This window comes from Salvia splendens, chromosome 17 (assembly GCF_004379255.2).
Source record: "Salvia splendens isolate huo1 chromosome 17, SspV2, whole genome shotgun sequence".
Taxonomy (NCBI): Eukaryota; Viridiplantae; Streptophyta; class Magnoliopsida; order Lamiales; family Lamiaceae; genus Salvia; species Salvia splendens.
Window position 1 is genome coordinate 22,741,302 of NC_056048.1, and position 13,882 is coordinate 22,755,183.

The 13,882-nt window shown below is 45.5% G+C and overlaps 1 protein-coding gene across 1 annotated transcript; it reads right to left on the minus strand.

The window, feature by feature from the left end:
• Window positions 1–212: 212 nt before the first annotated feature.
• Window positions 213–5,371, minus strand: LOC121774484 (basic proline-rich protein-like). Its single transcript, XM_042171351.1, has 3 exons — window positions 4,968–5,371; window positions 914–2,703; window positions 213–310 (listed from the first exon to the last, which is right to left on the minus strand). The coding sequence occupies exons 1-3, from the start codon at window positions 5,369–5,371 to the stop codon at window positions 213–215; spliced, it is 2,292 nt and encodes a 763-aa protein (XP_042027285.1).
• Between the last annotated feature and the right edge of the window lie 8,511 nt (window positions 5,372–13,882).

The following is a 13,882-nucleotide window of genomic DNA, read 5'->3' on the forward strand; positions in this document are numbered from 1 at the left end:
TTCCGTGTTATCTAATATTGAACTGTGTTGTTTTGACAGTTCAATACTAGGAATAAATTCTGCGTATATCACAACTCATGGACAGTATACACAACAAAGTTTTACTATACCTCTGAGAATTATCATGTATGTGTTTATTCATATTTATATGTACAGTAAAAGATAAAGTACAACACTTTATTCTTGGTAACAATCATTTGCACCAACATAAACTAACAATCAGTAAATATGTAACACTCCACAGGTAGCTTGTTTCTGATCATATCTTCTTGAGTAAAGTTAAACTTGATGGGTGAAAGATAACTGGTGGCTTTAACAAAAGACAAACATGTTGAATCACAAAATAGATACTTTAAATTTAAAACATGATATTCCTGTAAAGGAATTTATTATATATTATATCAAATGGAAGTATATATTATGAAGGTAATTAAGGGTGGAACGTTTAGAAAGACTAAGATTGAAGTTGTGATGTTGGGCGATTAAGTTAGAGCCGAAGAACTTAATGGTGGAGGGGGAAGCTAGTTGTGGGAACGCAGAGGTGGAAGTGGAAGTGGCAATGGAAAATGCGGAGGTAGATGGGGGAATGGACGAGGTGAGGGTGGAAGCGGGAACCGCGGGAGTGGGGGTGGAGGCGAATGTGGTGCAGGTGGTGGTGGGGGTGGAGGCGAACGAGGTGAAGGTGGTGGTGGGGGTGGAGGCGAACGAGGTGTAGGCGGTGGCGGGGGTGGCGAACGCGAAGATGGGGGTGGTGGCGGAGGTGGAGAGCGTGGAGGTGGGGGTGGAGGCGGCCGAGGTGAAGGTGGTGGTGGAGGTGGGGAATGTGGAGGAGGGGGTGGAGGTGGAGGTGGAGGTCGTCTAGGTAAAGGTGGTGGAGGCGGCCGAGGTGAAGGTGGTGGCGGGGGCGGGGAACGAGGAGGTGGGGGTGGAGGTCGTCTGGGTTTAGGTGGCGGAGGAGGACGAGGTGAAGGTGGTGGCGGGGGTGGGGAACGAGGAGGTGGGGGTGGAGGTCGTCTAGGTAAAGGTGGGGGAGGCGGCCGAGGTGAAGGTGGTGGCGGGGGTGAGGAACGAGGAGGTGGGGGTGGAGGTCGTCTGGGTTTAGGTGGCGGATGAGGACGAGGTGAAGGTGGTGGCGGAGGTGGGGAACGAGGAGGTGGGGGTGGAGGTCGTCTAGGTAAAGGTGGGGGAGGCGGCCGAGGTGAAGGTGGTGGCGGGGGTGGGGAACGAGGAGGTGGGGGTGGAGGTCGTCTGGGTTTAGGTGGCGGAGGAGGACGAGGTGAAGGTGGTGGTGGGGGTGGGGAACGAGGAGGTGGGGGTGGAGGTCGTCTGGGTTTAGGTGGCGGAGGAGGACGAGGTGAAGGTGGAGGCGGGGGTGGGGAAAGAGCTGGGGGTGGGGGTGGAGGTCTTCTAGGTAAAGGTGGTGGAGGTGGCCGAGGTGAAGGTGGGGGTGGAGGTGAAGGTGGCGGCGGTGACGGTGGTGGCGGTGATAGTGGTGGAGGTGGTGACGGTGGAGGTGGTGAAGGTGGTGGTGGTGACGGTGGTGGCGGTGACGGTGGTGGCGGTGGTGGGGAACGAAGAGGTGGTGGTGGAGGTCGTTTGGGTTTAGGTGGCGGAGGAGGACGAGGTGAAGGTGGTGGTGGGGGTGGGGAACGAGGAGGTGGGGGTGGAGGTCGTCTGGGTTTAGGTGGCGGAGGAGGACGAGGTGAAGGTGGTGGCGGGGGTGGGGAACGAGGAGGTGGGGGTGGGGGTGGAGGTATTCTAGGTAAAGGTGGTGGAGGTGGCCGAGGTGAAGGTGGGGGTGGAGGTGAAGGTGGCGGCGGTGATGGTGGTGGAGGTGGTGACGGTGGAGGTGGTGATGGTGGTGGCGGTGACGGTGGTGGCGGTGGTGGGGAACGAGGAGGTGGGGGTGGAGGTCGTCTGGGTTTAGGTGGCGGAGGAGGACGAGGTGAAGGTGGTGGCGGGGGTGGCGAACGAGGAGGTGGGGGTGGAGGTCGTCTGGGTTTAGGTGGCGGAGGAGGACGAGGTGAAGGTGGTGGCGGGGGTGGCGAACGAGGAGGTGGGGGTGGAGGTCGTCTGGGTTTAGGTGGCGGAGGAGGACGAGGTGATGGTGGTGGCGGGGGTGGAGAACGAGGAGGTGGGGGTGGAGGTCGTCTGGGTTTAGGTGGCGGAGGAGGACGAGGTGAAGGTGGTGGCGGGGGTGGGGAAGGAGCTGGGGGTGGGGGTGGAGGTCTTCTAGGTAAAGGTGGTGGAGGGGGTGGAGGTGAAGGTGGCGGCGGTGATGGTGGTGGCGGTGATGGTGGTGGAGGTGGTGACGGTGGAGGTGGTGATGGTGGTGGCGGTGACGGTGGTGGTGGTGGTGGGGAACGAGGAGGTGGGGGTGGAGGTCGTCTGGGTTTAGGTGGCGGAGGAGGACGAGGTGAAGGTGGTGGCGGGGGTGGCGAACGAGGAGGTGGGGGTGGAGGTCGTCTGGGTTTAGGTGGCGGAGGAGGACGAGGTGAAGGTGGTGGCGGGGGTGGCGAACGAGGAGGTGGGGGTGGAGGTCGTCTGGGTTTAGGTGGCGGAGGAGGACGAGGTGATGGTGGTGGCGGGGGTGGAGAACGAGGAGGTGGGGGTGGAGGTCGTCTGGGTTTAGGTGGCGGAGGAGGACGAGGTGAAGGTGGTGGCGGGGGTGGGGAAGGAGCTGGGGGTGGGGGTGGAGGTCTTCTAGGTAAAGGTGGTGGAGGGGGTGGAGGTGAAGGTGGCGGCGGTGACGGTGGTGGAGGTGGTGAAGGTGGTGGTGGTGACGGTGGAGGTGGTGGTGGAGGCGGTGATGGAGGAGGCGGTGACGGTGGAGGCGGTGATGGAGGAGGCGGTGATGGTGGTGGCGGTGACGGTGGAGGCGGTGATGGAGGAGGCGGTGATGGTGGTGGCGGTGACGGTGGAGGTGGGGAACGAGGGGGAGGTGGCGGAGGTGGACATAATTTTATAAGATGCGGAAATTTAGAACATAGTATTGATTTTATTGGAGGTATTGTGATAGTGGCATTGGCAGAAGTAGCCAAGAATGCAAATAAAATTATAAATACTATATTTTTTAATTTGTGCTCCATAATTGCTTCTCGCTAGTTTAGTGCAGAAAACCATTATAAAGTTTCCATTTATATAGGGCTCACTGCACGTAACTTTGTATCACATTAGAAAGTCACTTATCACTTGTCGTAGTTAGGTAGAATAGGTTATGACATTTTTTAATTTCTTTTACATATTTTTATTTTCTTTTACATAATTTTAAATAAAAGGTTCACTTTCTTATGAAGCACTTACTCTATTCCGTTATAACTAACACATTTATTTCACACACATATTTTAAGAAAATGTTAAATAAAGAGAATATAAAGTAAAAGAGTAAATAATGTAGAAGAAAGTACACTCTACATTATTCTTTTATTTTAATTTCTCTTAATAAAAATATGTCAATACTGATACGGTTCATCTCATTCATATAAAAAACATTTAAATCGCATACTTTTACATCTCATTTGTTGACAAGAAACTTCTAATTAAATTATATTCAAAGACCTCCGATTTTTGTTAATGCATCCATTTAAGTTAAATTATAACCGCCAATTATTACATTTAACTTGAGAATGAACAATTTTAATTATATCCATGAATACTAATTAGAAAGTTCATAAATCATATCCTAATCGCATACAATAATTGTGCCGAATTACTAATTAGTAACAACTTAACTATTTAATATAATTATTAACTACAGTCACAATTCAGACCCGGTTTATTTCCCCATATTTTATCGTTATTTCTTTACCTCCGAATTTTATTGGTTAGATGCAAAAATTAGTGTAAGTCTATATAAAAAATTATCTTAGATCTATTAACGTTTATGAAATTTTAATTTGAAACATTTTGTTGTGATACTAACTGATCATGTATTAATGTTATATGAATTTTTTATACCGACAATGTATAATACACTTATACACATTGTCTCCACCCAAGTAGTACCTTTTACGACGAGAAGAAGTTTTGAGAAGCTTTTGGGGAAACATTTATGATATCATTACGGCGACACACGAGATTGATTTATTATTAGGATATTTTATGTCTAGAGAATATTTAAGTATGAATATTTCATTAATAGTAAGTACTTACCCATGAATTTTTCGAAATAGTAGTCCACTATATAAAGATTAATCTTGTAATTAAGTTAGTTGAATTTTGAGAAGTTATTTTCACAGAAGCATTTACTGAATCGATTTGAATTTGATTTACTCAACTAGATATTTATTATAGCGATAAATAGTTAATATAGAAAATGCTGACTAGTTAAAGTACAAACATTGCTGTTAAAGTATAATCAAAACCCTTAAAAGAAAAAAATATCTTGCAACGGTATAACATATTGGTATTAATGGAAATGCATATGTAAAATTCCTTTCTCCTATCTTCATACATATATGGAGAGATGAGATATCTGTATATTTAATAATCCGTCGGTTCGCTATTAAGAGTTCTAATTTACTATTTTAATTTGTCTTCTATTAGGAATTCAAATTCACTCTTACTTAAATGGTAGGTAGACTAATATTCCACTAAGTCATATTACTCATTCTGATAAGGACTATCTTCCTTAATTCGTTCGAGCCGTGAAACAGTCAAGAAATGAGTCCGTAGCAGTCGAGCGCCCAAGAGATTTGGGTCGGCGAAGGCTGACGGCGGAGGGATGCTGAGCGCGAGGGAGATCCTCGTCGGTAGCGGTGACGATGTTTCTTGATAGACAAGCCGTTTGAGCCAAAATTATATTTTCATAGATTTATTGACTGCCTAAAATAATTACATTCTTCCCTATTTATAATACTAAACCCTAACTTACCAAACAAGAAAATAATACATGGAAAGATATTCAAATCCCTAATATATCTAACTAGATGAAGGCTCGTATCAACTCCCCCACGGTTAAAATCTACCTTGTCCTCAAGGTGGAAACCGCGAACCAAGGACGAGAGTTGAAAGCAAATGTTTTGGTTGAGGCATTTCCTCCTGGATCAAACACATATCGAACAACTGAATGCCTTCCTTTATCACCTCCAAGAATGCTCAAATACGGCGAGTCATTGCGCAGAGAGATCAAACTTTCATCGGTGTCGAGCGATGTTGATCGATGACTCATACTTGGTACATCACCGACACAAGTAATGACGGGCAAACCGGTGTAAGCATCATCTCCTTTATTGCTCCAACAATTTCCAACAACATTATTGGATGGCGCTTGAACAACATTGAGTGAGGCGACGACCTTCTTCACTTCATTAGTGGAATCGTCCTCCTCTACATCATTCAACAATGCCTTTCCCTCCTTCTCTGTACTCATATCGGGGTTGCGCGGTGGGCATCTTCCACAAAAGATGAAACTTGTTGGTCTTCGAGTCTGCCATCTCTACCTTTGCTAAATTTATGCTCCATCTCTATTAACTCATCATCATTATAAATGGCCTTATCACGATTATCATCTAATATGGATGATTTTGATTCATCAACCATATCAAGAAAACTACCCCTCCAATTCAAGGAATCAGTTGGTTTCATTGTTGGATGAGCACCCTCGTGATCAAGGCTTGAAGAATGGCTGCTTGGAATCCCTACTGTTTCATAACAAACTTCTTCATCAACTAATTTCATCCCGTTGAGCCGCAAGTCCACTTGATTTAACACATCTGAATCACCATCAACTCCCAACTGCTTCTCTTCACAAGAAACAAGAAACATCGAACGTTGGTGACTAGGTGAATCAAACACCGGGCGATTAGGGTGCCAAGGTTGTGTGCCCGGGCGTGGGCTGCGCTGCTGCCGGAAGTGATTGGTTTGTCGCCTAGGTGTATCCCCACAACTAGGCAGACACGGTGGTGGCTGATCATAATCCGAGTATCCTTGCGATGCACGGTGAGGCGGTGGTTCCCAACAAGAGGGCCGCCATGACCGTGGTGGGTCGTAGGGCTGGAAGCTCTGTATTGGTCGGTTACCGGGAGGATCCCAACAGGAGGGGCGGTTGATGGGGGGTCCCACGATGTAGGTTGTCGGTACCACCGAAAGCCCCTATCAAACTCCCGAGTGTACCGATCGGGCTGCCTATCCCAACTAGAACGCTGCAGAGTCTCCTGGCGCGAGCGATAGGGGGCAGCCGCCGTGCCGAACTGCGGAAAACGGCCCCCTCGGCTGCTTATATCGTGGGCAGCTCCACGCCGGCGTCGAATATCCCCACCACGGTCATGCCGGCCGTGGTTGAAGGTCCAGGGAACATTCTCGTCGGCAGTCCACCCATGGCGCTGGGAGCGCTACCCGTCCAAGTCCACGTCATCCGAGAAATAGGGTGGATCCGGGTCCGGGATGCGCGGCGTCTCCAATTTATCAAAGCGCCTATCCGTCGAATCCAATCGGAATTCCAATCGGTCGAAACGTGCCATGATCAAATCCAAGTCTTGGGGCGAAAGATCACCCGCCCCTGCAGCGGCGCGCTGTGCGTTGCTGCCCTCCGGTGTATCGTGATGGGGCAGGCGTGGGTTGCTCTCGCTGCGTCGGCCGCCTGCCGGGAAACGCCGCGATGTGTCACCAATCAACACTTGAGCGTTGCCATCCATGGAGAGTTCCAATGAAAGCACCAGTTTGATAAGGACTATCTTCCTTAATTCGTTCGAGCCGTAAAACAATCAAGAAATGAGTTAGTAGCAGTCGAGCGCCCAAGAGATTTGGGTCGGCGAAGGCTGACGGCGGAGGGATGCTGAGCGCGAGGGAGATCCTCGTCGGCAGCGGTGACGATGTTTCTTGATAGACAAGTCGTTTGAGCCAAAATTATATTTTCATAGATTTATTGACTGCCTAAAATAATTACATTCTTCCTTATTTATAATACTAAACCCTAACTTACCAAACAAGAAAATAATATATGGAAAGATATTCAAATCCCTAATATATCTAACTAGATGAAGGCTGTTGTTAAGGACCTAAATCCTTAACGTCGATTTCCACACAAAATCAAGAAACGAGATGTCGTCGTTGTCGAGCGCCCAACGTTGGGTCGTGACTTGGACGGCAAAAAGGGGCGGTTGAGCGTGAGATCAGCCTCGTCGGCAACCTTAGGAGATGTTTCTTGTTTGCTACTCAATTGAGCTAAAAGAATGATAATTTCATATATTGATTGAATGAATAAAAAAGATAACAGTCTATCCTATTTATAATGCTACTGACTTATTGAATAAGAAAACAAAGATATAGAAAAAGATATGCTAAATCCCTATAATATCTAAACTAAATAATAATAATAGAGATTCGTATCAACTCCCCCACGGTTAAAATCCACCTTGTCCTCAATGTGGGAACCACGAAGCAAAAACGAGAGTTGAAAGCAGAAGCTTCGGCGAGGCAACTCATCCTGGATCAAACATACACCGAACAGATGAACGTATCCCTTCTTCACTTCCATAAAAAATCAACAAAGGAGACCCAACTTTGTCGGAAAAATTCCTTGCCAAATCGAAAAGCTTGTCCACGCCTCCCAGAATGCCCAAACATGGCATATCATTACTCGGAGGGATCAACCCTGCATCTTTCTCGAGCGATGTTGATCGATGATTCATACTTGGAACATCACCGACATTCAAATCCACATAGACACAAGCAATTACGGGCAAATCGGTGTAAGCACCATCTCCTTTCTTGCCCCAACAATTTCCAACAACATTTTTGGATGACACTTGAATAACATTGAGTGAGGCGATTATCTTCTCCACTTCACCAATAGAACCATCATCCTCTTTATCTTCTAGCAATGTCTCCTCCTTTTCACCAATCTTCTCATCATATACCCCAACGAGCACTTGCAGTGACTCATTGTCGTTCTTGAAAATCCCTTTGTTCTTGACGAACTCTCCAGGGGACTCGTTGTTCGGAACATCAAGAGGAGCACCATCATTGTGAACATCGGTAATATCATTGGGAATATCATCACCGAATACTATCGTGGGAGTATTATCAGTTTTCTCTTCGGCTAAATTATCATCTTGAATGTTCTCCTCAAACTCCTCCCCATCATCCGTATAACATAGAATGCGTTGTTTACACACATGTCCCCTCACCCATTTCTCGGGACAGTGCCAGCAGAGACCCAACCTGGACCGTTCTGACTTCTCCGCCTGGGAGACTCGTATTAGCGGCAAGCGTGGCTGCTCCGGAGTTTGACTGGTCACACATGCGGGCTGACTGTATAGGTCCCGCGTTGGCTTTTCGGTGGAGTAGCGAGTCTGGTGGGAGGCGGGTTGGACTCGCGCTCTCACCTCCTTCCGAGGGTGAGGTCGGTCCCAGCACGTCTCCGAGCGTCGGGTCCGGTCAACGGTCTGGTAGTCGCGGTCCTGCTGTTGCGCCGGTGGGTCCCAGCACGTTGGGCGGTGCCGCTGCGTTGCGGTTGTCGGGTAGCGATCAAACCCTAATTGGGTATGATGCTCTCCGCGATCAGATAGGTGGCCACCCCTCTCGACGTAGCCGCTGCGGTGTCGGGGCCAAGCGTCTTGCGCGCGATCGCGATACCCGATGGGCTAGTATCTCGGCCGTGGACGACGATCAGGTGGATCCAAGTGGTGTGAGACGTAGGGTGATTCTGGATCAGGCCACGACGGCAGACGGAGTACTTCCACCCGGCTGCTCGGAGGGTCCCAACTGGTTACACGGCGAGGTTGGGCCGGCTGGTAGGGACGGAATGGCTGTGTGGCCTGAGGGAAGTCGTATTGACGACGGCGATAGCCGGCGTAGTCATATGACATGTTGACGGACTGAGGCGTGGCTGTGGTGGTTGATGATCGTTTGACTTCGACGCGGCACGCGGGAATCCATCCCGTCGGGCGTTGCAGAAGTAGTGTTGTCCTGCGGCTAGAGCTCGGCGGACAGGCGGGACTCGACAACCAAAGCAGTTGTTGTGCGTGGAATATTTTCCGTCGGGCAGCGGTGTAGCTTCGATTTGAGATGGTGGGAGGGTCATCTCTCAATGAAAGCACCAGTTGTTAAGGACCTAATTCCTTAACATCGATGTCCACGCAAAATCAAGAAACGAGGTATCGTCATTTGTCGAGCGCCCAACGTTGGGTCGTGACTTGGACGGCAAAAATTGCAGCTGAGCGCGAGAAGTTCTCGTCGATAGCGATAGAGAAATAGAATTTTGTGATTCAACCCATTAATGAAATCAGTATTTCGCCCAACTTGGCTTGAATCACAAAATTCTATTTCTCTATCGCTGCCGACAAGAACTTCTCGCGCTCAGCTGCAATTTTTGCCGTCCAAGTCACGACCCAACGTTGGGCGCTCGACAAACGACGACACCTTGTTTCTTGATTTTGCGTGGACATTGACGTTAAGGAATTAGGTCCTTAGGGCATCATTAACCCCGTCCCCATTTACAGCCCAAGTCCCCTCCACGTCATCATTCCTCTACAGTTGCGGCCCAGGCCCCAACTGTTGTAACCCTGCAGGTTGCGGCCCGGGCCGCAACTAATAAATGACACTATTCACAACTCCAACCTATTTAACTCGTAAAATAAAAAACGCTGGAAATTTATAACACGGAAAATTTAATTTCATCGAATACTGCAAAATTACAACATAGAAATTTTAAAACTGAAAATAAAATACATAAAAACATAACGTCAATTCTGAAAAAACATTGGTGCGAGTCCAAATTTCTTCGATTAGATCGGCTTGGAGGCGAGTGTGTTGTTCCTCTTGGCGCATCGCAGCTGAACGGGCCATGACATTGCGGATGTCGTGAGGAATGCCCTGCACGGGCGGCTCGGTGACAACGTAGTTGCTCCCGGTGCTGGTGAGCGGATCGTCGCTTCACAAAGTGACGTTATCTTGCTCGTCCTCAACGATCATGTTATGCATTATGATACATGCATACATTGTGTCGGCGATGTTTGTCCGCTGCCAACCACGGGCCGCTCCCTTCACGATAGCCCACCGTGCTTGGAGGACTCTGAATGCACGCTCGACATCTTTCCGAGCCGCCTCTTGCCTTTGGGCAAACATTGTCCTCCGATCGGTTGTCGGAGCTGTGATAGTCTTCACGAACACGGGCCATCGAGGGTAGATCCCGTCTGCCAAATAGTACCCCATACTATACCGACGGTGGTTGGCTGTGAACTCTACGTTCGGTGCTCGCCCAGCACACAAGTCGTTGAACAATGGAGACTCGTTCAACACATTGAGGTCGTTGTTGGACCCCGCGACACCAAAGTAGGCATGCCAGATCCACAATCTGCAATCGGCAACGGCCTCCAACACAATCGTGGGATGTGTGCCCTTGTGCCCGCTAGTATATTGTCCTCTCCAAGCTGTTGGACAATTCTTCCACTGCCAGTGCATACAGTCGATGCTTCCAAGCATCCTCGGGAAGCCGTGGGCCCGCTCGTGCATGTCGACCAACTTCCTAACGTTGTCGGTCGTTGCTTTCGCAAGTACGTATCCTTGAATGCTTCGACGACTGCCCGACAGAATCTAGCGAGGGACTCCCGGCCAGTAGGCTCGCTTACATGGAGATACTCATCGAACATATCTGATGTAGTTCCGTAAGCGAGTTGACGAATGGCAGACGTGCATTTCTGCAACGTCGATATACTTTCCCGGACCACAGCATCGGTAGTTTGGCAGAAATACGGGTCACGAGCTACAACTGCGTTGACAATGCGTAGGAACAACGGCCTCCGCATCCGGAACCGGCGACGGAACATCTGATCACTCCATCGCGGATCTCTAGAGAAATAATCCGTGAAAAGCCGCAAGGCAGCTTGTTCACGGTCTCGGTGAATATACATCCGGGTACGTGGTACCCGGGTTTGTTGTTCGTTCCAAGCTTGAATAACAGCTTGGTAGCGTTCAACTTCGTTGTTGATTTCTTCTTGGATTGCCGGTAGCGCCTCTGCTAACGACCGGGACATTTGATCTTCGAATATTCTTTGACGTGGAGGCATTTTTTCGAATTCTAGGAAGAGATTTGAAGTTGAATATGAAGTTGAATGTGTATGAAAATGGAGTAGTATTTATAGAAAAAAATTTTGAATTAAAAAAAAAAAATTAGTTGCGGCCCGGCCCGAGGAGCGTGTAATGCTGGGCCGGGACTCTACAGTTGCGGCCCGTCACCGTGCAACGCCGTCCTAGGCCGGGACGCGGGACGCGCGACAGGCCGGGAACGCAGCCCCGGGACGGGCCTGGGCCGTGACTCTCCTCCGTGCAACGCTCGGGACGGGCCGGGACTCGCGAGATGCGGCCCGGCCCCTTGCGTTACAGATGCTCTTAACACATTCTCACTCCAATTTGTATTTGTTAAATGAAGGACGAGAGTAAGTCCATATAAAATATATCCTCTAAAGGTTTATAAATTTTAAGAGATAATAGTCATTAAATCACAAAGTTTGGTCAAATTCTGGTATATCCCACGAACTTTGAAATTGTAATATTAAATCACGAAATTCATTTTTTCTCAATTGTTCCATCCATGCGCAAATCAACGTCTTTTTGTGATGGTAAAAATGACTATATTTTATCAAATAAGAAGAGGAATGAGAAAATAAAGGAATATAAAAGGAAAAAAATACTTATATTAATGAAACATATTGTTTTGAATATCGTTAAAAAATGACAGTTTGTGCATGGATAAGATAATTGAGAAAAATCCAAATTTAATTATTTAATATTCCAATTTCTCAAAGTTTGTGGCAAACTAGAAGCATTTAAGAAAACATCCATGATATTATGATGGCTATACAAGAGTATTTTGTAATTAGGATATTTGTATATTTTTATTTAAATTATTGACTTTTAGTTAATTTAAAAACTTTAAAAATTGGTATATTAAATTAAGATCTTTATTTTTTCCGCAATTGATCCATTATTGTGAGAAATGAGAATCATAAGTAATACGGTAAAATCAAATATGAAATGACAGCATAATGATGAAGGTTTTTGTATGTTGATGTATTTAAATCTTCACTCAAAGTATAATAGTGATATTTTGTTGTCATATCATATTTGATTTTGTTATATTAATATTTTAAAACAATTGAAAAAAGAGTGAATTACAAAAAGAAAAATAGAAGAAGAAAGAAGATAGAAGAAAATTAACAAAAACTAAAATTACAAAAATGATAGTACTACCTAATAGTAAATGACTATATCGTTTCACCTCTAAATGGTGCATATTTGTGAATATAACTAACGGACATAAATGCCATTTGCAAAATTTTGATAAAAGGTAAAAATGTAAAAAAAAATGTAAACTGCCTTAATTGTGTGATTACTCCCTATGTCCAAACATTTATCCATGCTAATAAAATTCATTAGAGGCCGTGAATATGTAATCAAACCCTATTATTCAGAGACTATTTCTGCAATTACACTTGAGAAAATTTTAAAAAAATTAATTTTAAAATTACGGAATTAATCATAAGTTAATGAAAAATTATGATTTAAATGAAAATTCGTGCATATGACATTTTATGTCTATAGTGAGTGTTTATGAACGAATATTTCTAAAAAGTAGTCCAGCAGATCAAGATTCTTGTATTAAAGTTAGTTGAATTTAAGCATTTCTTTTCAAAGAAACAATTAGTGTCGATTTGAATTTGATTCACTCAATATAAATTTATTAGTGATCAATAGTTAGGCAAATATAGAAAAATGCAGAACAACGAACTACAATTCAAATATTCTCAATTTCAAAATTCACTCAAATATAAATTTATTAGTGATCAATAGTTAGGCAAATATAGAAAAATGCAGAACAACCAACTACAGTTCAATATTCTCAATCTCAAGCCCAAATAAAAATTTATTAGTTGTTAAGCAAATACAGGAGAACGCAGCAACCAACTAATGTACAAATATTGCTGTTAAAAGTATAATCAAACCCCCTCTGAAATAAATTCTATCAACATCAAAACATATTGGTATTAATGGAAATGGAGGCATAAAATTCCTTTCTCTAACCTATATACGTACATGAAAAAATAACGGACATGCAATAGTTTTACCTAGGTTCACCCCATCGGATTTTGGATTCGGCTTTAACGGGTTGTGAACTAATCAGGTTGTAATTTTATTAGGTTGTAATTTTATTAAATTGAACATATCTAATCATAACCCTCTAAATTTAGAGTCATTCAGGCTATCCACAGTTGCTTTAAAAGTATAATAAAACCCCCTCTAAAACAAATTCTATCAACATTAGAGCATCAAAATCCATGCTCTTAAGCAAGAGTATGGTTGTGGGCCCGGACCCACTTTTATTCATTTTTTACTCCATGCTCTTCCGCAAGAGCGCAACACCCATATCCATGATCTTCTGCAAGAGCATGTTCAAGGGTCCCACCATTCTATTATTCAATTTAAATAAAAATATTTCTATAATATTAAAATGCATTAAAAATACCCGAAATACTATTACAAATTACTAAAAAATTAAAAATTACATAATTAAAATTCTAAAAATTAAAAATTACATAATTAAATTCATAAAATTAAAAAAACCCACTACTCAAGGCTGAATTTCGCCCAAATGTGTTGGATTAGGTCTTCGTGTAGCTCAATGTGGGTTTTGGTATCGCGCATTATGTGTCTTCTTTCGATCCTCTCGCCCACGTATGCACACCTCGGGGTGGGGGAGACCTTGTGGTTGAACTTCCGGCTTTATCCTCGTCAGAAAAGTTAGCTGCTCTCGTTCCTTCGTCAGCTATAATCATGTTGTGCAAGATAATACACATGTACATGTTGTCGGCAATATTCTTTGTGTACCACAGCCGAGACGGGGTCTTCACAATGCTTAATCGGGCTTGAAGGACCCCAAAAG

Coding starts and splice junctions, on each gene's coding strand:
- LOC121774484 (XM_042171351.1), bottom strand. CDS start 5,371: ATGAGTACAGAGAAGGAGGGAAAGGCATTGTTGAATGATGTAGAGGAG. Junction 2,704..4,967: donor GTTTCCACCTTGAGGACAAG/GTAGATTTTAAC, acceptor ACCTTTACCTAG/AAGACCTCCACCCCCACCCC. Junction 311..913: donor ACCTCCACCCCCACCTCCTC/GTTCCCCGCCCC, acceptor CTTTTGTTAAAG/CCACCAGTTATCTTTCACCC.